At 39.4% G+C, this 24,452-nt stretch overlaps 2 protein-coding genes across 6 annotated transcripts in view; one reads left to right on the top strand and one right to left on the bottom strand.

Annotated features, from left to right (window-relative positions):
- TTC23 (tetratricopeptide repeat domain 23) overlaps positions 1-2,990 on the bottom strand; it is a 99,428-nt gene extending 96,438 nt beyond the window's left edge. Inside the window, exon 1 of one of the 2 annotated variants that reach the window (XM_046655322.1) lies at positions 2,798-2,990. The gene's annotated coding sequence lies outside the window, so the exon portion shown is untranslated. Of the gene's footprint in view, positions 1-2,567; positions 2,622-2,797 lie in introns of those variants that run through there. The other variant, XM_046655321.1, reaches the window with a different exon arrangement.
- A 1,882-nt stretch (positions 2,991-4,872) lies between these two features.
- The window catches only part of LRRC28 (leucine rich repeat containing 28), a 160,447-nt gene continuing 140,867 nt past the window's right edge, over positions 4,873-24,452 (top strand). The window contains exons 1-3 of one of the 4 annotated variants that reach the window (XM_046653482.1): positions 4,925-4,953; positions 5,471-5,531; positions 8,602-8,829. In XM_046653482.1, coding sequence (XP_046509438.1) covers positions 8,662-8,829 — 168 coding nt within the window. In that variant the 5' untranslated portion in view covers positions 4,925-4,953; positions 5,471-5,531; positions 8,602-8,661. Of the gene's footprint in view, positions 4,954-5,470; positions 5,532-6,611; positions 6,633-8,601; positions 8,830-24,452 lie in introns of those variants that run through there. The other 3 variants (XM_046653479.1, XM_046653480.1, XM_046653481.1) reach the window with 3 other exon arrangements.

The following is a 24,452-nucleotide window of genomic DNA, read 5'->3' as shown; positions in this document are numbered from 1 at the left end:
AGTGAATTTTGTGGTATGTAAACTATACCTCAGTAAACCTGTTAAAAAATAGCTATGAAACCACAAAGCAACTTTATGTGTAATTCTGCTTTCACACATCTTATGACTGCAAGACTTTTATAAGTTAGGGCAGCCCTGATTCCTAAAGACAATGTGGCAGAAGCCCCAAAAATCTTGAAAACCAATCTTAAGATAATACTCCAGCTCTACAAATAGATGGGTCACATGGCATTAGTGCCTGGCACCTAGTAGGCCTCAATAAATGTTTACTAGATGAATAAGTAAACCATCTGTATAGTGAGATTTTCCCTCAAACATTTCATCCACCTGATACATGAAACTCAGGTGACTAGGGCATTTTTTTTAACTTAAGAAATCTTAAATGAAATGCCAATATCTCCAGGGGAAAGGCTGTTAACAGTTGAGGTGGTCAGGATGAATACACTGTAATGAGGTAAGATACCAACTCCTATCTGCTACAGACCTACGGGTTTAGGAGTCGGGGCTGGGTCTGGGAGTGGGGAGTGGGAATGTCTGATCCACAGGGTGTCTCAGAGACCCAGGCTGACCAAGGTTTAATCATGCATAAACGAGTCATAGTAGACTGACAAAGATTGGAAAACTGTGGATGGGCTTGTCACTGCCATTGCCCAGAAGTGACACACGTCACTTCCGCTTACATCTCATTTGCTCTCCTAACTGCAAAGAGGGCTAGGTATCCAGGGGAGTAAATGGAATTTTTTGGTGAGCATTGCAGTCTCCCACATCATTCATCAGTTGGGGGCCTTGTTTCAGGGTTCTTTTCCACAGCCAGAGATTTCTCTTTCTCCAACTACCTAACTAAGAACTAGTGATCAACGACTTAGGCTAGATGAGGTTTGGATTCTTTGAAGCAAGTTTTGAAGCTGGAGACACCCTGCTTGGTGCCCCTGACATACTTTGCTTTTTGGGGAGGAGATGGTCTTTGATTCACCTTTGTTTGTCCAACACTGAGGATAGCATCTGGCACATAGTAGCAGCTCACTGAATGTAAGGAAGTGAGTTTTGTCTCAGAGAAACAGGGCAAGTGAAAGTCTACAGCTGAGCAAGAACACCTTCCATCCTCCCATGGTGTTCTTCAGTCATAAGGGATTTTTGTTGCTGTTGTTGAAATTCCTTCAATTCAGTTAAACAAACGAAGAAACACACTGAAATTTGGAGGGACAAGGAGCAAGGACTGATGCAATGTGAACAACAATCACTTTTACTGTTTTAATCGCACCACAACTACTGCCACATCTAATAAAATTTGTATTTGTAGTGCTAAACAAAAAATAAGCTCAATGCTAGAAGAATAGAAAGAAATGCATCAATTTATATTATGCAACAATGTGAAAGTACAGGTATTTGGATAAAATGTCTTAAGAGGCTGACATCAATCTGTACTCCATTATTTGTAGTTATTAGTTATTATTATTTAGCCCCTTAGCTTCCGGTCTCCGCTCTTGGAGCCATCTCAAATTGCAATGTCTGTTTAATCTTTATTAAATGTTACTTTCATAAGGTCTCCCTCCTGTTCAAAACCCAGGACCAAACTCCTTAATTCTCACAATTTTGACTCTTCATGTAACTTCTCATGCTTTTTTTGTTTTTTTTTCTTACACCGAGGTCCCCAAATGAGCCTTGTGCTGTAGTCAGGGCCAGTTATTCTTTAGGCTGCACATATCTGCCAGTGATTCATCCACTACCTGTGATGCCACTCCCCCTCTTTCCCATCTACTGAAATCTTGCCCAGTGCTCAGGTCCAAATTCGGTCTTAACTCTGCTGTGAAGCGCTCTCTGAATGTTTCAGCTCGTACTGATCTGAGCACCCGAAGCACACATGGTCTGTAACAGTCATGTATGCAGCAAGAATTGTCCAGAAGTTTTCAGTGAAATGTTTGGAGTCTCATTCTCCCAGCTGGAGTATGAGCTTCTTGAGAGATTGTATTTTATTATTTTATATCCCCATACATGGATGAGCAGAGGCCCCTTAAGAAATATTTATTGCATACCTATGAGTTAGGCCCTGTAGAGGTATAGATGTGCCACTAGGTATCATACTTACTAGCTGAATTAATGTGTGAAGAATCTTTAAGATACTATATTTTGGAATTATATATTGGGATCGATTCTAAAAACATATGTTGCTATTTCAAATATGTTTTAATATATATTATTCTTATTTATCAATATTTTCCTGAACTTTTACATTCTAGTTTTAGTGAAAATATCATTTTTGAAAATAAAAACGCTGGATTTCATTTTTGAAAATGTATCCCTACATTAATTACCTACTGATTCTGCTTCATATACCAATATTATGGATCTCTTAATCTAAAATATGCACAAAATTTGCATCCAAAGATGATTCTAATTTTCTCTTGTATCTTTAAATAGATGGATTGTCTATTATGCTACATATACAACAAAAATATCCACCACTTGATAATTACAAATAATATTACTAAATATCCCTTTAAATCCATACTAAAGCAACAACAAACCACAGCTTAGAATATAAAATAATCGATAGCTAATCTTATTACCTTGTTCCCTTTACCATTCGAAAATCCACTGCTAATCTGAGAATAACGTTCTTCCAACCTTGCCCCAAAGAGAGAAACACACTCTGAAAACCTCTCTCCCTGCCACTCTGATTGCGCCTGTAATTTATCTGCTTTTCCTTTGACACTTACTGCTTTAAAACTAGCAAAAAACCCCGGAAAACTTTAACTCTCATATCTCCATGTCGTAAAATCTTTTGTCAAAAATTTACCCTGTATGCTTGAGAGGCTCTCCGTTTCTTTTTCGAGCGAATTACACAGTTGTATCGGCAGCCTGATTTGCCAGATTGGTTCTCGCTGTATCAGTTTGGTGATTCTTTGTACAGATTGATAACCACGAAAAAGTCTAAAGTAAGGCAGTTCCAGACTAAATTAGGGCCGCCTTTTCCCGTAAAGCAACCTGGTACCTCACAAAACTCCAAGCAGAAGAATGAATGATAGTGCACGCACCAATAGGGAGTGGAGAAGAGTATTTTGTCGAAGTTTGCAACCCAATCCTTGGGAGCCAGAGGTGGGAATTTTAAAATAAGGTTGTCTTGTCTCTGGAATTTTCTTAAAGTGGTATCGCTGCCTGTTGATGTTAAAGTTTGTCAAAGATTGCAAAATCACTACCTTAAATTAGAGGATTCCCCCCTCGTTTTGAGTGAGGCAAAATGTGAAAATCTACACCACAAATTTAAAGAACTTTTAAGAGTGGTCACAGGATCTTATACTGACACACAGAATCATTTGGCTACTTTATGCCAGTTTCAGGGGGTGTAATTTATTTTGGTGTGATTCACTTTTCATGATCATATATCGGACGTTACTTAATGCATTAAAATATATCTTTGTTTAAGAAAAGAAAACTAAGAGGCTAACACTGATCACTTTAAAAAATTATTGTTTTGTCTATTGTTAATCCTTTTTTGGAGACTCTTCAATATTAGGAGCAAGTCTTATTATTTGGGTTGATTCTTAATACCCTAAAGATTTTTCTTTACAAACTTTATAGAAAGTTCTTTACAAACTATAGGTTTCCTCATTTTAAGTCTAGCAAAAAAATTTCTAAGTACCACAAATTCTTAGGTATTTAGAAACCTGTATCGAAGGTCCTAAAACTACATGACATAGGCCATGCCGTATACATCAGTAACTTCTGAAGACCAGGTTTAATACATAGGTAATTGGTATTTTATTATATCTCATACCTTGTTTTGGAATAGGTGTTATTTTTATTTAGTATAACTTTGCTTTTTAGGTTATTCATCTCTAACAGTAATTAAATAAACCAACGCGAAACTAGGTTGCATGACAGTGAATCGCTAACAAATTAATCAACATCAAGCTTTTCAAAGAACAATAAGTAACAGCAGTTTCATGAGAGAAAATTAATAAAAACTTCAGAAAGACAGTTGCCATATTAACCAACAAGGTATTTAAAAAATAAGTTCGGCTTTTTAAATGTTCCCTAACAATGCTCGGATTTTTTTTTCTTTTTACCAGCATAAGCCTCTCTTCTTTTGGTGTCTCTTTCCGTTGAAATAGAAATTTTCCTCTTGAAGAAATATTTATTGACGTCCTACTCAGTCATGCTACGAATTGCCATAGTATTTAACTTACTTAGTTATTGTCCTTTTTGGTGATCGTTTCTCACAACAGAATTTAGGTTTTTCAAGAGCAGAGACTAGGTCACCGCCTCATCTGTGCAACCCCATCAGTGCGCACCGTGAGCCCCTAAATCCCGTGCTTAGGCTCACCACTTACTAACCTTGGCCACGTTACATAAACCCACCAGGCCCGTTTTTCATCCAGCAAAAGGGTATAATAATAGTACCTGTGTCATGGGATTGCGTGAGGGTTAAGTGAGATAATCTATGCACAGCTCTTAGAACGCTGCCTGGTACACAATAAGCACTCGGGTGTTATTACCATTGTAATCCCTCAACATACGCATTCAGTGAGAGCACGAGTGACTGAAGGAACGTATGAAAGAACATATCAGTTCCGCGCGGTTTCCGAGGCTGGAGCCAGCTAAATTACCCCAGCAAAACGCTAAGCAGAAAGCTGCCTTACTGACAGCAAACTTCCAGCCAGAGCCGGAAGGAAGCGTCGAGCGGTGGGCGGGGCCAGCCTGGAGGAAGCCGGGCTCTCGACCAATAGGCACATCTCTTGGAAAACGAGCCTCTCGTCCGACCTATCGTAAAACTGCGAGAACAAGGGAGAATTATCGCGAGGTTCAGTCTGCCTCTCCACGGCTTCCGCCCCGCCCTGCCCCTCGCCGGCCGCGCCTCGCCCCGCCCCCGCCCGGCGCCCCGCCCAGCTCGCCGTCCGGGCTTGCCGTCCAGCACCGCCTGCGCCCGGGAGCGCTGGCTCCTCCGGCGCCGAGGTGAGTGCTGGGCCTCGTTGGGTGGCTCACGTGGCAAGGCCCGCTGGACCGCCCCCCGGGTCTCTGATCTAGTCTGGCCAAAGCGTCCCGGCCGCAGCCGGTGGGCTCCGGCCTGAGCGGGCCCGTCCGGGCCTCGGGTGGCCACAGCTCCCGGGCCCTTCTCCTCGTCCGCGACTGGAGATTCTCAATACCTGGTCTTTGAAATCCCGGCTTTAGGGCTCGCCGCTTCCAAACTGTAACGACCTGAGTGTTTGGCTAACTCGGGCGAAAGGCATGTGTTTTGCCAAAGACTTCTGCCAACGCTTCTTAGCACTGAGAAAATAACCTTTTACAAATGCTTTTAATACCAAATGCTTTTAATATACAGTTTTTAATTCCCTGATCTCCAATATTAGGAAATTGGAGCGGGTATTGTACTGAATTAACTACTGAAGTCAGCTAAAGAGACACCTTTTCTTTAAAACACTCCTTAAAATTTGTGGATTGTCTTAAGATGAAACGGTCTGTTTGCTTTAAGTGACGATGAAGTGGATTGGTGTTTACCTGTCAGAAGCCTCTTGTGGAAGTGCATTTATATAGTTAAGTATACCGTTTACATTTAACTGTAGATAAGAGGTAGTGAAGGGAATTTGTGTAAGAAAATTATCGTGGTAGAGGCTGTATATTGCCAGTGAATGCATGTTGGAAAACCATTAGCATTAGTTATTATTGGCAGCTTTCTGGTTTCATTTGTGTAGTTTTTATCGCCCAAATTGCCTTTGTAGCAAACTGCCTTTTAACTTGATGTCATGAAGTTTGAAAGGCAGCTCTTCTCAGCCATCCGGATTCAGAAGGAAAGCCATAAAGTTACACCGTATTCTCTTATTGGATCTTCCATCAGTGAGTGTGGGTTTTGGACATAGTTTTGCTTTGTAGTCTTAAATTTGTAAGCTTTGCCTGCCACTTAAATAATAATCGGAAGAAGCCCAGGTGCCATTGAAATACTGGAAAGGCTACATTGTAAGGCAGTGCACAGGCTTCGGAGTCAGTCCGCTTGGGTTGGAATTTTGGCAAGTTTTTCTCTCAGCAACTCAGTTTCCTTATCTATAAAGTAGGCCACAGAACGTCTGTTGCAATGCAGAGTTGTTAGGATTAGGGATCTTTATGGCACATAGCAGGCACTCAGTATGTAGCACCTACAAGCTGGCTTTAGATCACAGAATGAAAAAATCTACCTTGCAGTATTACTCACATGTCCCACTTTCATGCATTCTTCAGCTGTTTGGGGGCCTGCTTTGTATTAGATACTGTGCTACAGGTGCGTTTACAGGAGTGAAGAAACCAGCTGATGTCTGCCCTCAGGAGCTTCCAGTCTCTTGGCTAGATTGACAGTAAACAGATATACCGATAAATATATAGATTACAAATTGTGGGGAGTCCCACAAAGAAAAAAATCAGGTTTCTCTGAAAGAATAACAGGAGAATACTTTAGTTTTGGATAGGGAAGTGATTTTTATGTTGAAACCAGCAGGATCATGGGACAGTGCTTTCCAGGCCAAGGAGGGCAGCAAGTGCTGTGAAGACTTTGGCACTTTCAAGGACTAGAAAAGCCCAGGAGCTTGGCAAGAAGCCAGGGAGAGTGCTGCCAGAGAAGCTTGGAGAAGTGCTGGGGCCAGATAGTGAGGAGCCCTGAAGGCCTGGTAGGAGTTTGATTTTCTAAATAAGCTTTTGAAGGGTTTATTTAGCAAGATGTGTGTGCACTAGGGAACGAGTTTACCTAAGATATAATTGGATTTTCCTTTTTAAAGACTCACCACTAAGTGCTCAGTGTATTGGAAAGTGGCTAGAGTGGATATAGGGAGACCAGTAATACAGATGGCCAGGCAAGAGATGACAGTGGCTTTTGGTTTTGGTGGATGGAGAGATGTGGATGGACTTGAGATGTATTTTGGAAATGGAAACTACCGGCCTTGTGATAGATTGGAGTGAATGACAGGGTGGCATCATTTATGACTTCCAGCCTTCCTGCTGGAGCACCTGGGTGGATGGAGGTGTGTGCCGTTTACTGAAATGGGAAAAACGGGAGGATTCTGAGTGGTGATGAAAATCAAAAGCTCTTTTGAATCTGTTAAGTTTGAGGTGCTTGGGAGGCGTCTAAACTGCTTCCAGTGTACTAGTTCAGTGAAGAGTTACCTACAAGGCTTCCCTTTCTACACAGAATCATTGACGCTGTTTAGTCAAGTTCCCCTTGCTTACAGGTGAGAGAACTAAGGTGTAGAAAGATTCTTGCTCAGTCATTTAGTATGTCTCATAAAAGTAGATGAGTGAGTGGATGGAATAAATATAGGAAAGTATTGGAGTCTCATGTTGCATTGGGGATGTATTGAATATTCCATATTCTCTGCCCTTTCATATAAAATGGCAAGTGCTTTCTTAGTAACTAGGAATTAAAGTTTGGAAATGATAGAAAATAACCAAAAAGTTACAAAACTCTGCTTGTTGAAAGCTTATGTTACCATATTTTGCACTGACATTGTGTTAATTCCCAGTGAGAATAGTTTTTCTTAACAAAAAAATTTTCTTTGAAAGGTACTTTCCATTAGAGAGTTTAGAAAAGGGTGCCCAGGAAAACGGACAGTAGACCCTTGGAACAAAGCTCAACTTCTTTTTCCTTGTTTTAGCATTTCCTTAGTATCCTGTGGAATCCTGTGAGTCTATGTATGTAAAGAACTCAGGCTTTGAAATCCACTACCTGCCCCTCCCCCCGCTCCATCCTTGCTTTTATCTCTTAGGAGCTGTTCAACTTTGGACAAATTACTGAGGCTCTGAGTTTGTTTCTCCTAGTGTTAAGTGATTGTGAAGTTTGTTGCTGCCCTGTGCCTAGTTGATAAGAAGCAAGTATTCTTCTCTTCCTACCCTTGTCACTTTTGGAGCTAGAAGGGAATTTAATCTGTTCTGTGTTCTGGCCTTTACCAATAAAGTGCTGTCTCCATTTTATGTGTTAGGCAAATTAAGCCCAGAGGGATTGTAACAGAATAATACAGGGTTGTTATTTCCTAGTGCAGTATTTCACTGAAATAATAAAATAAAACTGTGTGTTCCTGGACCTATTTCTTTGCTACCTCTGATAATCTGCAAAGCTAAGGAGAAAGAAAGAAAAGAATAAAGAGATAAAAGAAAGAAAAAATTAGAATATGAGACAATCATATTTAGATAGTAAGAAGTGAAGAAAATGAAGCTGTAAGTGATCTAGATATGTTACATATATTTAAATATTTTTGAAATACTTTAGGCTGAATACAGAATGAGGTAGTTCAAGAAGGAAATGGGTTCACTATGTCTGATTTTTAAGCTCTTTCTTTGGTTGCATGTTACAAACCTGGTCTCTTTTCTCTTAGATGGTGAATCCTATCTCAAGTCCAAGAACTGTTTTTTCAGTTAGGACTGTTTCTACTAATTAGAAATTATTGCTGAAAAGTGAGAGTATTTTTATTATTTATTCATTTTAATTTCCTTCTGAATATGTCCCAAGTTTAGTGGTTATGAGAGAAAAACAGGGTTTGAATGTATAACTGTCCTTTTAGCATTTGCAAATCTCTGTATGCTAACTGGTTTTTGGCAACACTTGTAAGCGATATTGTACTTATTCAGTGTTTTTGTTCTCTTTAGCAATGGACCAATTTTGACAAGATGTAGTGCTGCAGTGTGCCTGATGGGATATATTCAGTCATGGCATCCGAACTTTGTAAGACGATTTCTGTGGCAAGGCTGGAAAAGCACAAGAATTTGTTCTTAAATTATAGGAATCTGCACCATTTCCCATTGGAGTTACTGAAAGATGAGGGACTGCAGTACTTGGAGAGACTCTATATGAAAAGGAACTCCCTTACAACCTTGGTACAGTATTACATTGCATTTAAAACAATCGTTTGTAATGTGGTCCTGACTTAGATCTGTTTTACATGTCCTAAGATATTCAGACCATGATATGTATCCTCTCTTGTTATATAAACAGGTAATATAAATACGCATATGGGGGTCCTCGTTAGCTGAGAATTCATTATTCGTTAGGTCTGTGTAATTATGAGGCTGCAGGAGGAGTTGTGTAGGAAAGCAAAATATTCGCTAATATATCACTTCTAAAATTATTCCCCGTTTAAAAACCCCTCTTCACTTAGCTTGTGCATCTATCTGGGCCTGTACTTTCTTTGTATATTAAGCTTCCTAGATGATTTTTTGGATGTTACAGTAGCCGGTGGACCAGTTAAAACATAAAGAAGAAAAAGACCAACGAGGATGACTGAGTTAGAGGCATTTAAGAAGATGATGATTTGAAGACTAAAACATTAACATAGTCATTTGGGAAGCTTCATGTAGCCTTTGAGTGTTTTGGAAAAAAAAACCAAAACCTCAAAAAACAAAAACCTTTCTTATCACTGCACTGTGAAAATCAAATCATTTTGAATTGGGCTAGCCAATTTGTTGGAAAAATTTTTGCCATAAAAGCAACATTTGCTTTACTCTCTTTTTTTCCTTTCTATGTTCTAAGAATAAGCACATAGTTATTATAATATGAATTTTATTACATATAAGATTAAAAAAAACTTTAAAATTTTTTTTCAAGAGAATGTCCCAATCAAACATTTTTTTTAATATTTTTTGTTTTTGTTTTTTGGGTTTTTTTTGAGGAAGAGTAGCTCTGAGCTAACATCTGCAAACAATCTTCCTCTTTTTTTTGCTGAGAAAGACTGGCCTTGAGCTAACTGGCCCACCCTGGGCTGCTGAAGTGAAACGTGCAAACTTAACCACTGCGCCACTGGGCCAGCCCCCTAATCAAACTTTTTATTCCCACTATTTAATATGAAATTTGATGTCTGTTTTAAATGGATTTGCTTTATGTGGCCTTTTCTAATTATCACTCTACCTCATTTGAGTCTTATACTTGAATTTCAGTTCTCATTAGTTTTAGACGATTAAGCTGTCTTGTTGTTTCTTTGTGAATTGACCCATTTTTCATTCCCTTCACTATACTGGACTTTCCTAAATATCTGAAAGTACGTCTTACTGGCTTCATGTGTGTGGAGTGTTTTCCTAGAAAAGTTTTATTTAATCTGTGTAAAATACCTACTGGAGGTAGAAAGCATTATAAAATTTGTTTATCTTTGGTGTAGCTGGAAGTAAAGGGATATATACCTTTCATTTTTAGTGTTGGGCACATTGGTATATATGTTATGTTATTTTGAGTGCCTAGTTAGATTTTTTTAAATTAGACTTTTTCAGTTTTCAAACTTTGATATTCTATATATAGTTATATGAATCCTTTTTACAAAATCATCATTGCATGATGTGAAACCGTATTTACCTAGTGTGTTTTGCTCCCCACTTTGGGGAAGAAGTGGTGTAAGAAATAATTTGTCCAGGATTATAGACCATATTTTCCCATGCTTGTTATTGTTGTACCAAAAAAATGTTGTGAGTGGATTACTTCTTAAAGATCAGCCATAGTCCACTGGGGTAGACTTTGGTCAGAGAAATTGGCCTTTGCCTATAAAAGTTACAATAAACTTTTGGCTTTGTGGCAGTTTCTCAGCTGCAGTTTTCTACTTATGAAAATTTTTAGGTATCCGCTATACGATTTTAACTGATATTTATAGTGGCTCATAAGCAGTCACTTCAAGTTCATGCTCTGCCACCTTTTTATTCATTGAAGACTAAATTGTTGCATGTGTTAAATAATAAGCTATGTACTTTGTATTTATGCTTTCTCTTAGCTGGAACATTTGATTCCCGTGTGTCAAAGAGCTTTGTAAACTGTGAAGGGCTCTGCAGATATCAGGGGTGGTGGGAGTGGTAGCAGTCATCCCATTGCCTGACTGTAGTGGATATAAGGTGGCTTACTGCACAGTGCTTGGAAGCAGATGAAACAGTATGTGTCCTCCAGTGCCCTACCTTGTGACTTAAAGCTTTTAGAATGTTTGGTGGTGTACTGATATAGTTCCTGAAGGAAATTTAGTATGTGGAATTTGACTTACAGCTGCAATTCTGTCCAAAGGTAAAAAAGCCACATTTTGGAAACATGTTGTATGTCAAACACATTATGGGTTAATTGGTCTTTTTTTTGGAGAAGCTTGGGAACCTGCCAATCATTTCCATTATCACATTGTTTTATTATTTCATATTAAAATTGTTCTATTGTGTTAATCGCCCTCTTCTCAACATTCCCCTTCTCCTTTCCTCCCCCAGCCCTCACATGTGAAGCCTCTTGGTGAGAGGAGAAGTAGTCACTAACGCACAGCCTCTGCCCTTCTTTCCTTGTGCCTGCAGGTCGCTTGGTACAGCGCAGTGGTTTATATTTGTGGGATGATTTTATGTCAGATGTTCAGAACTTCAGGAATGCCCATATTTAGAACCAAAGCACAGGAAAAGCCTTTTTTATACACTTAAAAGAATAAACTTTTCATATTTTAATGATATATGCCCTTAGATCAAACAGCAGAGAGGAATATATGAAGAGTAGTTGTCTCTCTTTCTCTTTATCCACTTCTATACTGTGGAGCAGCCAGTATTAATAGTTTGGTTGTATGCTTCCACTCTTTTGCTTGTGTTTATGTAATTATGTACTCTGTATATTTTTTTCCCTTTTTTAACAACAAAATAGAATCATACTCTACATATTTCTGTGAATATTTTCTTTTCACTTCATGGTGTTCTCATTCCATTAACCTTGAGGCCAGGAGATATACATACATCCTTTTGTGTGCATGTGTGTTTGTGTTTAGGATGGAGTCTCAAAAGTAGGACTGCTGGGTCAAGGGGTAGGCACATTTTACATTTTAAAATGCTTTTTAGTAATATTTCATTATGCAGTATTACCATTTAGTTATATAACTGAGAAATCTTTAAACTTTTTTAACATAGTATGAGTCAACTTATATAGGAATCCAGTTTTATAATTAATGGGTGAATAAGAAGTAGTTAGGAAACGTGATTTTGGTTCCTAATATTTATCTTAGAATTTAAAGAATTAAAATATTTTAAAGAATTTGCCTATAATTATTTTAAATGCATTTCAAGTATTATTAAGTGTCTGATCTTTGTGGTGGTTAGAAGATAAATAAGAGAATAGGAGATATAGGGTCTGTGTTTGTTATGTAATAGGTCTTCACATAGTTGTTGAATGGATAAATAAATGAATATATGATAGATTAGCATAAGGACTATATATAGTATAGCTATAAGAATATAGCTATTAGAGTTCCACAATGAGAGCCTTCGAGGGCAGGGACTCTGTCTTAAGTTCTGTATGCCCAGTGTCTGGCCTACTGCCTAACATTTGTAGGACACATAATTTAATTATGTGTAGCAGAATTGTAGATTTTTTAAAGAAGATGCTATTTACATTGACACTGAAGAATGACTGTGACAGGAGCTCAGGAGGAAAAGTATCATTCATTCGACATGGGTTTTTTTTGTTTTTTTTTTGTGAGGAAGATTGGCTCTGAGCAAACATCTGTTGCAAATCTTCCTCTTTTTGCTTGAGGAAGCTTGTTGCTGAAGCAATCTATGCCAGTCTTCCTCTATTTTGTAAGTGGGATGCCGCCATAGCATGGTTTGATGAGTGGTGTGTAGGTCCACGCCCAGGATCTGAACCTGTGAATCCCGGGCCACTGAAACAGAGCATGCAAACTTAACCCACTACACCACCGGGCGGGCCCCAGCATGTATTTATTGAGCGCTTAATATGTACCCAGTACTCTTCAAGGCACTGCCAATAGATACATCATGGAATAAATTCTTACTCATGGAATTTTGGTTTGTTGACATCCGAAGCTGAAGAAAAAGATATGAACTAAGACTCAATGGCAGAAAGTTCCAGGGACAAGTCTAGGTGCCTGATTTGCCTAGAGCAGAGGTTTTGTGTGTTCTTCAGAGCCTCAGGGTACCTGAGCAGGGCCTAGGTGGGGAATTGTGGGGAGGTGGCAGGGGGAAGACTGAGGAGGTGGGTGTCTCCACTTCAGCCAGAGTACCTCTCCTTGTGTTTGCCCTCTGTATTGGTGCTCTCTACACAGAACCGCACGTGGCTGGGATGTGCAGATCTAGTAAACGTTTTCAAACCCAATTTAGCAGGGCTATCTATTCAAAAAGTTCCCTAAGTAAAATAGATACAACTGGAGCTACTTTTATTTCGGGGGGTGGATAGCTGGGAGTCTTGTTCAGTCTATGTCTCCTCCCCTACCAAGGAGCTGTATGGACTCCTTAGGAAACTACAGAGTGGAATAGAAAACTACTGATGTAGCACAGAGTTTGTGAGGGGGAAGAGGAGGAGGTAAAGCTGAGATGAGAATTCTACATTGGGGCCAGGTCTTGTTGAATCTTAAGTCCCTTAAACAGGTCTTAAGGAGTTAGAACTATATCCTATTGGCAATGTAGAGCTACTGCCTGGTTTTTGAACATGGGATTAAAAAGCTTACAACTTTAGATATTCTTTTTTTTTTTGAGGAAGATTGGCCCTGAGCTAACTGCTGCCAATCTCCCTCTTTTTGCTGAGGAAGGCTGGCCCTGAGCTAATATCCATGCTCATCTTCCTGTACTTTATATGTGGGACGCCTACCACAGCATGGCGTGCCAAGCGGTGCCACGTCCGCACCAATGATCTGAACCGGCGAACCCCAGGCCGCTGAAGCGGAACGTGTGCACTTAACTGCTGCACCACAGGGCCGGCCCCTAGATATTATTCTTTGGGATAAGAATTTGTAAATTTATTAAGTTTATTTCATTGACTGCCTTACTTTATCCTGATTGATTGTTTTAAACAGAATCAAGTAGATGGATTTTAAGCTGACTACCATAGCTTGGGTATTCATTCGTTTATTTCACACATATTTGAGGAGTACCAAGGTGTACCAGTCTCTATGCCAGGATGCGTGATGGTAAACAAGACAGACGTAAGCCCTGCCCTCATGGAGCCTTTATTGTGGCAGGGAAGATAGATATTAAACAGTAATTACTAGACTCCTGATAAGGACAGACTGCTGGTCTATAACATGGATTATTTAATCCTCTCTAGGGATCAAGGAGTGTGTCCCTGAGGAAGTGATATTAGGCTGAGACTGGAGGGATGAATAGGCATTAATGAAGAACTTTCAGATGGAAGGAAAAACAAGGGCAAAGGGCCTGACATTGGAGACAGCAGGCGTGATCAGAGAAGTGAAGATGAGTTTATTGTAGCTGGAGCATAGAGACTGAACAGCTAAAGAGGCAGGTAGGAGCCAGGCCACACAAAATCTTGAACCATGTTAAGGACTTTTTCTTAGCCAGTGAAGACATTCAAGTGGAGATATTAAGAAGGCAGATAGACAAGGGTGGTGGCTATAGAGATGGAGAAGAGATTTCAGGTGGTAAAAAGCCTGTATTCCATCCTCCTGGCCACAGTGATTGGCCCAGCCTGGAGACTTTAACTGGGACTTTCAGGAGAAAAGGCACGCTCCATTGACTTGCTAAATTGGTAGACTCAGCCTGAAGCTGCTGCTGGCCATCTGGGCTGCTGCCTGAGAAAGAAACAAGCAGAGAAGAAAGCAGATCTGGGTGTGAAGGAGAGAAGGCGTCCTGATGATGTCGTTTGAATACCTGGATCTAGCGTTCCGGGAGTTAGATTTACCTCTGGATTTTTTCCCATTCATTTATTTATTCATCATTCATTCAATTAACACATATTTGTGGAGTGCCTGTTATATAGTAGTTGCTTGAGTTACTACATTCTTTTTTCTCCTCCTCTTCCTTTTGCTTCTCTTCCTCATCCTCCTCCTTTTTGCTGAAACTAGTTTGAAGTGGTTTTTTCCTCTTTTTCTTTGAAACCAAAGAATTACTGACTAATAGTATGCTTCCAGATTTCAAGTTTGAATAACTGTGATTTACTGAGTTAGGGAGTATTAGAAGTGGAGCAGGTTTGGGAGAGTAAAAATATTCTCAGGACTCCTGAGAGTTCTGGGCTAGATATATATAAATGTGGGCATTTGTGGCATGTTGATTTTAATAGAAGCCAAGGGCAAAAATGAAATTGCTTAAAAATTGGGAAGGAAATTTCTTTAAATTTAAATTTCTACACTTAAAATTTGGGGATAAGAAGATAAGGAGCGGCTGTCAGAGGCAGAAGGAAAACGAGGGATTTGATATTTTGGAGGCCAGAGGGAGAAGGTATTTTAAAGAGTGCTTGGTGCTTAGGCTTCAAATAAGATGAAGGTCAATATTTGTCCAAAGACTTTAGTGACAAGGTGGTGGTGACTATGTAGAGGGAGTAGAAGCTTTGGAGTGTAGAATCCAAGTTTGGTGGATTATGTGGTGAAAAGGAGATGAGAAAAACAGATAGCAAGGTAGATGAGTCCAAGTTTGGTTGTGATATGGAAGGAGGGGCATAGTTGGAGTGGTCTTGACAACAAAGGAGATTTTTTCTTCTCTCCCCTTTTCTCTTTCCCTCTCCTCTCTTTTCTAAGAGGAAAGAGCTGAACTTGTGTAAGTGCTGAGGGGAAATCTCCATTAGAGGGGAGTTGAAGATACAGAAAAAGGGAATAATTAGAAGTCCAAGATTCCTAAGAAGGTAGGAGGGGATGAGCTCCAGAGTACATGTAGAGGAATTGACCTTGGAAATAGTATCCCTTCTTCCTTTGCAACAAGATAAAGAAGGAGAGGATGGGTGCAAAGATACGGATTGAGGGGGAGAGAGGCAGATGAGCGCTTTCTTGTCTGACAGCTTTACTGAGCAAGGACATCTGCTTGGGGAGTGGAGATTTGTGGAGAATGCAGGTTTGAAATTATTGTTGTGAAGAGTCACAGGGCAGTTTGGCTAGGGAAAGGCAGTAGAATGTTGGCGCTATTCAGCAGGCAGTTGGTGGCTAAGCTTATGGTGGAACCACCTGCTTGTTTAGGACATTATCTTCTGCAGTGCTCAGCTGTCTGAGGTATGAAGAAAGTGGCCTGCTGCCTTTTTGCAGGGTTAGGTTTTTGCCAGGTGGGTACAATACAAGTGCAGAGGCACTGAGGAGGTTTAGCATTTTGGCAAGAGTGATTAAAATGATGGGACATGGAATCTAAGCTGGATTGGAGGCAAAGCAAGAAAGGAGGAGTGAATGAATAGGGAGAATGGGGAGGGGCCAAAGGACCCATTGATGTTGAAGACTTGTACTGGTCATGCTTGAGTAAGTCGTCTCGGGGGATGGTATATGTGGTTGTGGAGAGATTTGCATCATGAGGACGTTTCAGATGATATTACTGTGTGGGATGGAGGGTGTGAGGTAGAGCCCACCCTGATTTCCCCTCAACTCCCTCACCGGTAGCTGGGGTCTTTGTAAGAGGTGGAGAAGGAGTATAGCTTGGAAGCAGGAACCACCCTGTCTTCCTCCTAATCTGGAAGGTCATCAAGGGAAGGAGTTAGCAGTGGGAGCATTTGAGGGCTGCAGTCCCAGGAAGGAGGTGTTTCATTGTTAGGTAGTAAAGCTTAGTACCAGCGGGTAACAGACCCACTCTGTATGTGCTTAACCTCTTTGGACCTCAGTTCCTTCACTTATAAAAAGAAAAGGCCACAGGAGACTTAGAGGGGAAAAAAAAAATCTCAACCTGGAAGTAAATCAGTTAATGGACATGCCAACTTCTCTTAATGAGGGCAGTAGGCAGGAGGCCTTCCTGGGGACATGAAAGGGTGACCTACCCAAATACTGGTGGAGCTCTCACCAGTTGCCAATTTTATTTATAAATATGAAAGGACAAGAAAGAAGCATGTAAATTTTAATGAAAGAGGGGAGTTTGGCTTATGGCTTAGAGTAAGAGCAGATGGATCCTGATTAAGCAATTAATCTATGCAAGAAAAGAGAACTTAACTTAAAGATGATATCCTACTAGGACTGAAGGGAAGAAGAGGTCTGTCAATCACACATTCCTGAATTGGGGTGAGGGGTGAGGTGCAGATGTTTTTTCTTCCCTATTGACCCAAGAGAAAACATACCTGACCTTCGCCATCAAATATGAACAGGCAAATCATAAAAGAATACAGCTAGTCAAAACACAAAAAGATGTTTAACTTCCAATAGAAGTGATAGAACATCGATCAACCTTACCTAATAGAAAGATTAATACCTTGCGTTGTTGATTAATACCTAGCGTTGAAGATTATTAATGCCCAATATTGAAGACAATGAAAAGATACTCTCAGACACTGTTGGAGGAAGAGGAAAGTGACTCTGTTTTTGGTGGGTGGTTGGACCATATATAGCAAAATTTTACAGGAGCATATGTTTGAATCAGCATTTTTATGTGCATGGATTTACCCAACAGAAAAAAATGTCAAATGTCAAGGATGTTCATCACAGCATTGTATATGATGAAAATTGTGAAAACCTAAATGTTCATCAGTATGAGATTAGTTAAAATCTGATAGCAGCTAATGTCATTGGAGTCTTTACTAAGTGCCAGGCACTGATTTAAGTGATTTACATGTATTAACTTATTTCATCCTCAAGACAGTCCTATGAGGTATGCCTAACTGATGGGACTGTCATTATCCCTGCTTTCTAGACGAATAGACTAAGGCATAAAAAAAGATTGTACATCAAACTTAACAGTGATTATAGCTGCGGATGGGGCGAGGGCACAAGAGTAGGGGTGGGAGCTGGAAGAAACAGAGCCTTACTTAAGTATTTATAGTAAAAGGGAAAGGTTCTATTATTAAGTTTGGTTTATATTCTTTTCAATAAATATTTTTATAGTTAAAAATCAATTAAAATAAGATTGTTGGAATATAGTATCAATATGATCTTATGCATCTCTCAAATTTTATTAATCAGTGAGTCTGAATATTTTGATTTACAATGATGGTGATGCCTGTGTTTATGCTGAATTGACATCTCCATTGCTGCTCACTGCTGGTGGCTGCGTTGAGGTTGAAAGGGTTTGAGGACTGGGAAGTCACACAGCTCCGCCCTCCACCCCCTTTGAATTTGGTAACAGCAGGATCTGGATCAGATGAACATTGGAACACCTTGAAGGGAAAAACCGTAAGTTAAGGGGATGGTAGAAAGAGCATCATGCAGTCAAGTATGGCAGAAGAAATAGGGAGAGGGAATTAATTTCTGTTTTCGTTTGTTTGCTTAATTTTGAATTCCAGCACAAGGGGCTTCTTGTTTTTCCCTAATCTGATGGACCCTTGCAGCTTAAACTGCTGCTAGGGTGCAGGGCCTCCATAATCACCGTGATTGCTCTTTCTCGAGCTAGCTCTGCATAAAAGCATCTAGTTATTTCTTAAATTGAATGTATGGGAATGGGTGATTATGTCAAATAGTAAAGCAGTCTGATGCTCTGTGTTTTAGTGCTTATGTGTAAAATGTGGTGTAGTCTTGCAAAATATTCATTACGAAATCCGTATGTGCCTGAAAAGTATGCTTTGTTATAAATCTGAGATGCTTTTCCTATTGAATTTTCAGATTTAGTAGTTTTCCCCCTCATCGTTCCTGATTGATTGACAGCGGCTCCCTGTCAAATAGTTAACTATTTGGAAATAGTTTGGAGAGTGAACTTCTGACCTGTCATTTACTTCTGTTTATTGAATCATAGAATTTCAAAGCTAGAAGGAGCTTTATAGATAATTTAGGCAATTTTTCTTCTTGAGGAAAGTAAGCTTAGAAGATAATGGATTGACCTAAGGTCACTTTTATGGTCAGTTAGAGCAAAAACCAGGTCTCCTAATTTGTAGTTCAGTCACTCTTGCTTTCATTTTAATTCTGTGGGTGTTTATTGATGACCTACTTCTAGTCTAGCACCATATAGTTAAGATTTAACCACATTTGTCTACTGTGGAGCAATGAGGTGTTTGATGTTAAGTGAATTTTCTTGGTTACCTCTGAGTTTTTTTTTTTTTTAAAGACTGGCACCGGGGCAAACAACGTTTTCCAACTTTTTTTTTTTTTTTTTCCTTTTTTCCCCCCACCCCCCCCCCCCCCCCCCCCCCCCACATAGTTGTATCTCTTAGTTGCAGGTCCTTCTAGTTGTGGCATGTGGGACGCCGCCTCAACGTGGCCTGACAAGTGGTGCCATGTCCATGCCCAGGATCCGAACCTTGGGCCGCCGCAGCGGAGTGCACGAACTTAACCACTTGGCCACGGAGTCGGCCCTAACTCTGAGTTTTATGTTGACTAAAAGTCTAACTTTTCTTGATAGAAATATTTTTAAAACATGTATCATACTATACTTTCTTAAAGAAAATATAGGAAAATATAGGAAACCTGATTTGACCTACTCTATATGATTCATAGTTTCTGCCTGCAGAGTTAGGAGGAAAGTTTAAAAAGAGGTGGCAGAGAGAGGAGTCTTTCCCTTATCCCAGACCATATCCTTGTGCAACTGAAGGGTTCTGTTTGCAAGCAGAAGGCTCAAAAGCCATTGCTATGTATATGTTTCCACAATTTGAAATTCATTTTCCAGCATTCACTATGCTAAAATGAGGTACCTGCACACCAAAAGTGAGATGCCAGTTTCCAAATGTTAGCCACATCAGATCAGTCAACAAATATTCATATTCTGTAAGTAAGGCACTTGTAATATCATACACTGGGCTTGGAACATGCTCCCCTCCCCCCCTAAAATAAGCAGTTATGTCATAAGCTTATAGAATTATTCAGGCTGGATATAATTTTAAATGATTTTATCTTGCACCATGCACAAAAATCAACTCAAAATGGATTAAAGGCTTGAATGTAAGATCTGAAACCGTTAAACTTCTAGAAGAAAACATAGGCAGCATGGTCTTCCACATCTGTCTTACTGCATTTTTTCAAATACCATGTCTGACCGGGCAAGGGAAACAATAGAGAAAATAAACAAATGGGACTATATCAAACTAAAAACCTTCTGCACAGCAAAGGAAACCATCAACAAAATGAAAAGACAACCTAATAATTGGGGGAAGATATTTGCAATCCATATATTTGATAAGGGGTTAATATCCAAAATACACAAAGAACATCTCAACAACAAAGAAACTAACAACTCAATTAAAAAATGGGCAAAAGATCTGTACAGAGATTTCTCCAAAGAAGATATACAGATGGGCAACAGGCACATGAAAAGATGTTCAGCATCATTCACTATCAGGGAAATGCAAATCAAAACTACAATGAGATATACCTCATTCCCATCATGATGGCTATAATTAACAAGACAGGAAACAGTAAGTGTTGGAGAGGATGTGGAGAGAAGAGAACCCTCGTACACTGCTGGTGGGAGTGCAAACTGGTACAGTCACTATGGAAAATAGTATGGAGATTCCTCGGAAAATTAAGAATAGATCTACCATATGATCCAGCTATCCCACTGCTGATATTTTCCAAAGAACTTGAAAACCCCAATACATAAAGATACATGCACCCCTATGTTCATCGCAGCATTATTCACAATAGCCAAGACTTGGAAGCAACCTCGATGCCCATGAAGGGATGAATGGATAAAGAAGATGTGGTATATGTACGCAATGGAATACTACTCAGCCATAAGAAATGATGAACTCCAGCCATTTGTGGCAACATGGATGAACCTTGAGGGTATGATGCTGAGTGAAATAAGTCAGAGGGAGAAAGTCAGATACCATGTGATCTCACTCATAAGTGGAAGATAAAAATAATGACAAACAAAGACATAGCAACAGAGATTGGATTGGTGCTTACCGGAGGGGAAGGGCAGAGGGAGGAGGGCGAAAGGGGTAATTAGGCACATGTGTGTGGTGATGGATTGTAATTAGTCTTTGGGTGGTGATTATGATGTAATCTATGCAGAATTTGAAATAGAATGATGTACACCTGAAATCTATATAGTTATAAACCAATGTTACTGCAGTAAAAAAAATGAAATTAAAAAACATTTTTAAATGGTTGATCTGGCTTTATGGGAATAAGCATTTATTATTCTTTTTGTGTGTGTATTTTTCTGTTGCTTTGAATATTCCATTTATGAAATCATACTTACCAAATGCATATGAAATAGATTTTTAAAAATAGAAAGTAGGTAGGGGCAAATGGTTCCCTAACCATCAATGCTTGTTTATGATACTTATGTAGCTTTCTTTTCTTCTTTTTTTTTAAAGGTATGCTTTTCTTTCTTGGTGAGGAAGATTGGCCCTGAGCTAACATCTGTTGCCAAACTTCCTCTCTCTTTTTTTTTTTTTCTCTCCCCAAAGCCCCAGTACATAGTTTTTATCCTAGTTGTACATCCTTCTAATTCTTCTTTGTGGAATGCCACCTCAGCATGGCTTGATGAACAGTGTGTAGGTCTGCACCCAGGGTCAGAACTGGCAAACCCCAGGCCGCCAAAGTGGAGTGCACAAACTTAACCACTACACCACTGGTGGCCCCATGTAGCTTTCTTTTTTTTTTTTTTAATATTTTTATTATTTTTTAAAAGATTTTAATTTTTTCCTTTTTCTCCCCAAAGCCCCCTGGTACATAGTTGTATATTCTTCGTTGTGGGTCCTTCTAGTTGTGGCATGTGGGACACTGCCTCAGCGTGGCTAGATGAGCAGTGCCTTGTCCGCGCCCAGGATTCGAACCAACGAAACACTGGGCCGCTTGCAGCGGAGCGTGAATTTAACCACTTGGCCATGGGGCCAGCCCCTGTAGCTTTCATTTTTAAACAAGTGTTTTTAAGATTAATACTTCAAGAGGCATTTCGGTAATTTTTAATGTTTGTTTTCCTTCTTTCGTAAAGTCTTTGTAATCAAATTTTTATCACAATTCAGATATATGTTTTAGTTTTGTAAGTGTACTGGATATACAGTATTTTTAATTTTGAGCATATTTTTGGTAAGAGTTTTTGCTAAGTAAAAAATGTCTTGGGGCTGGCCCTGTGGCTGAGTGGTTAAGCTCGTGTGCTCCACTTTGGTGGCCCAGGGTTTCGCCAGTTTGAGTCCTGGGTGCAGACATGACACCACTCATCAGGCCGTGCTAAGGCGGCGTCTCACATAGCACAACCAGGAGGACCTATAACTAGAATGTACAACTGTGTACTGGGGGGCTTTGGGGAGAAGAAGAAGGAAAAAAGAAAAAAAGATTGGCATCAGATGTTAGCTCAGGTGCCAGTCTTTAAAAAAAAAAGTCTTGAAGTTATTTTTACATTTTTGGCAATAAGATATTTGCATTTTTGCAGATACTTAAAATTTTTTAATTTACATTTTTTAAGATGTCAGTTTCAGCTTCTATAAATGCTAAACAAATGCTTTATCATTTCTAAGAAAAATAATCTAAAAAGTTTATTGTTCATACATTTAAGTAATTGTTCTTTTTTGTTTTACGTCTGAAAGAGTTAATTTTAAGTGAAAAATTGATAGTATAAAGATATAAATTCTGCATTAATATGCTAGCTAACAGCCACATGTGGCTGTTAATGTTTAAATTAAATTATAATCAAATAATATTAAAAAATTTAATTCATTAGTCACAATAACTACATTTTAAGTGCTTAATGGCCACATGTGGCTAGTAGCCACCTTATTAGACAGTGCAGATAGAGAATATTTCCTTCCTTGCAGAAAGTTCTGTTGAGCCAGTAATGTGTTTGATTCGAAAAAAAAGAATACTACGTTATAATTGACTTATGTCAATTCATTTTTATCATTAAAGTTAAACTGCCACTGTATGTTAAAGCTACATAATCGTAATGCAAAGCAGTAAAAAAAATTGTCTCAGGGTTCTTTTTAGGCACCTCAAAGACCACTTTAGAAACGAAAGAACTTGTCCACATTTTGAAAATTTTCTTTCTCTCATTTTTCCTCCCTTTCCTTCCCTTTCGGAGTGGCTTTATTTTAATATTTGTAATACTTATATTCAGTGAATTCCCAATGGGAATGTTTTTCCAATGGAAGATTTTATTTTAATGAACTTGGGACATAAAATACCTGTGATTATTTTGGTGGAGATACTCCAAGAAATTTGGGTATCTGCTGCAGTTTTTCATTGCTTTTCTTTTAGAACCATTAAAACAAACAAAAAACTAAAGATGTTATGCTTGTGTATCCAAATAATAAAAATTTACCTTTTCCTTTAAAGAACTGACATATGTTTTGGATTATCCTTTCTATATTCTTAGGAATAGATTAGCCATTGTTTACACAGCATAGTCATTTACATTTTTGCTAGGAAACAGGATGTCAGTGGTAGCCAGCAAAATGTGTATAAACTTCTGGAGTTACTTCATCTATCAGCAATTGCACAGCCCTTGCTAGGAGTGATGCTTTCTTAGAAGAGGGGTTAGTGAGCTGTTTGTGCTCTCAAACACATTTCTTATTGCCCCTTCTCCCTTTCTCTGGCACCTCCCCTCCTCCCTCACATCCCCCCCTCCCCCAAGTGTGTCAGGTTTTCTGGAATAATTCGAACGAGAACCGTAGTTAATACCATTCTTCTGTGTCGCTCGTTTCAGAAGAGCTGAACTTGGCCATCAGAGATTTGATCTGGGTAGATTGAAGGGTCGAGCATCTGCTGCTTCTCTCTCCAGGAAACATCAAGGAAATATGACAAGTGTTTAAGACAAGACTCGTGCTTTTTCAGGCTGCTTAAAGTTTATTTGGAGAGAAATTTAAAAAGAGGAACATGCGTAATTAGTGGGAAGTGATCCAAGAGACAAATGGGTAAATGGTAAAGGACATTGGGGAGCAAGTGGTAACTGGGCCTCTGGAGGGCCCCACGCTGCTGAGGAAGAGGAGAGGTGCTGCTGGTTCTCTCTGTTCCCATTAGCCTGCTAGGGTTTCTGATTCCTCTGTTGAGAAATACTGCTCCATAATGTATAGTAATAGGGTGAGAAATACTGAGGAGGAATGGGTTAATATTATTAGTAGGAAAAGAAATCTACCTTAGTTATTCTCATACAGACACTTAGTATTTAACTCATGCCATGTACTTGCTCAGAAGCAATGACTTCCAGTTGTTGATCCAACTAGAAAGCTTGTTGAGTGTGTTTCATGGTTTGTGAATGAAGTGCTTTTTCCCTTCAGTACCAAAACTTCTTTAACTATTTTTAAATTAAAAAAAAATTTAAATGTATTGAGGTGAAATTCACGTAAAGTGAAATTAACCGTTTTTTTGTTTGTTTGTTTTGAGGAAGATTAGCCCTGAGCTAACATCTGCCGCCAATCCTCCTCTTTTTGCTGAGGAAGACTGACCCTGAGCTAACATCTGTGCCCGTCTTCCTCTATTTTATATGTGGGATGCCTGCCACAGCATGGCTTGATAAGCACTGTGTAGGTCCACTCCCGGGATCTAAACTGGTGAATCCTGAGCTGCTAAAGTGGAGCGTGCAAATTTAACTGCTGTGTCACTGGGCTGGCCCCAAATTAGCCATTTTGAAAGTGAACAATTCGGTAGCATTTAGTGCGTTCACAGTGTTGTGCAACCACCACTTCTATCAGTTACAAGCATTTCCATCGCTCCAAGATAAAACCCCTTACCCATTAAGCAGTTTCTCCCCATTCCCCTCCACACCCCAACCCTGGCACC

Source organism: Equus quagga, chromosome 2 (assembly GCF_021613505.1).
Source record: "Equus quagga isolate Etosha38 chromosome 2, UCLA_HA_Equagga_1.0, whole genome shotgun sequence".
Taxonomy (NCBI): Eukaryota; Metazoa; Chordata; class Mammalia; order Perissodactyla; family Equidae; genus Equus; species Equus quagga.
The sequence above is the reverse complement of the archived record's forward strand: the minus strand, read 5'-3'. Positions and strand labels throughout refer to the sequence as shown.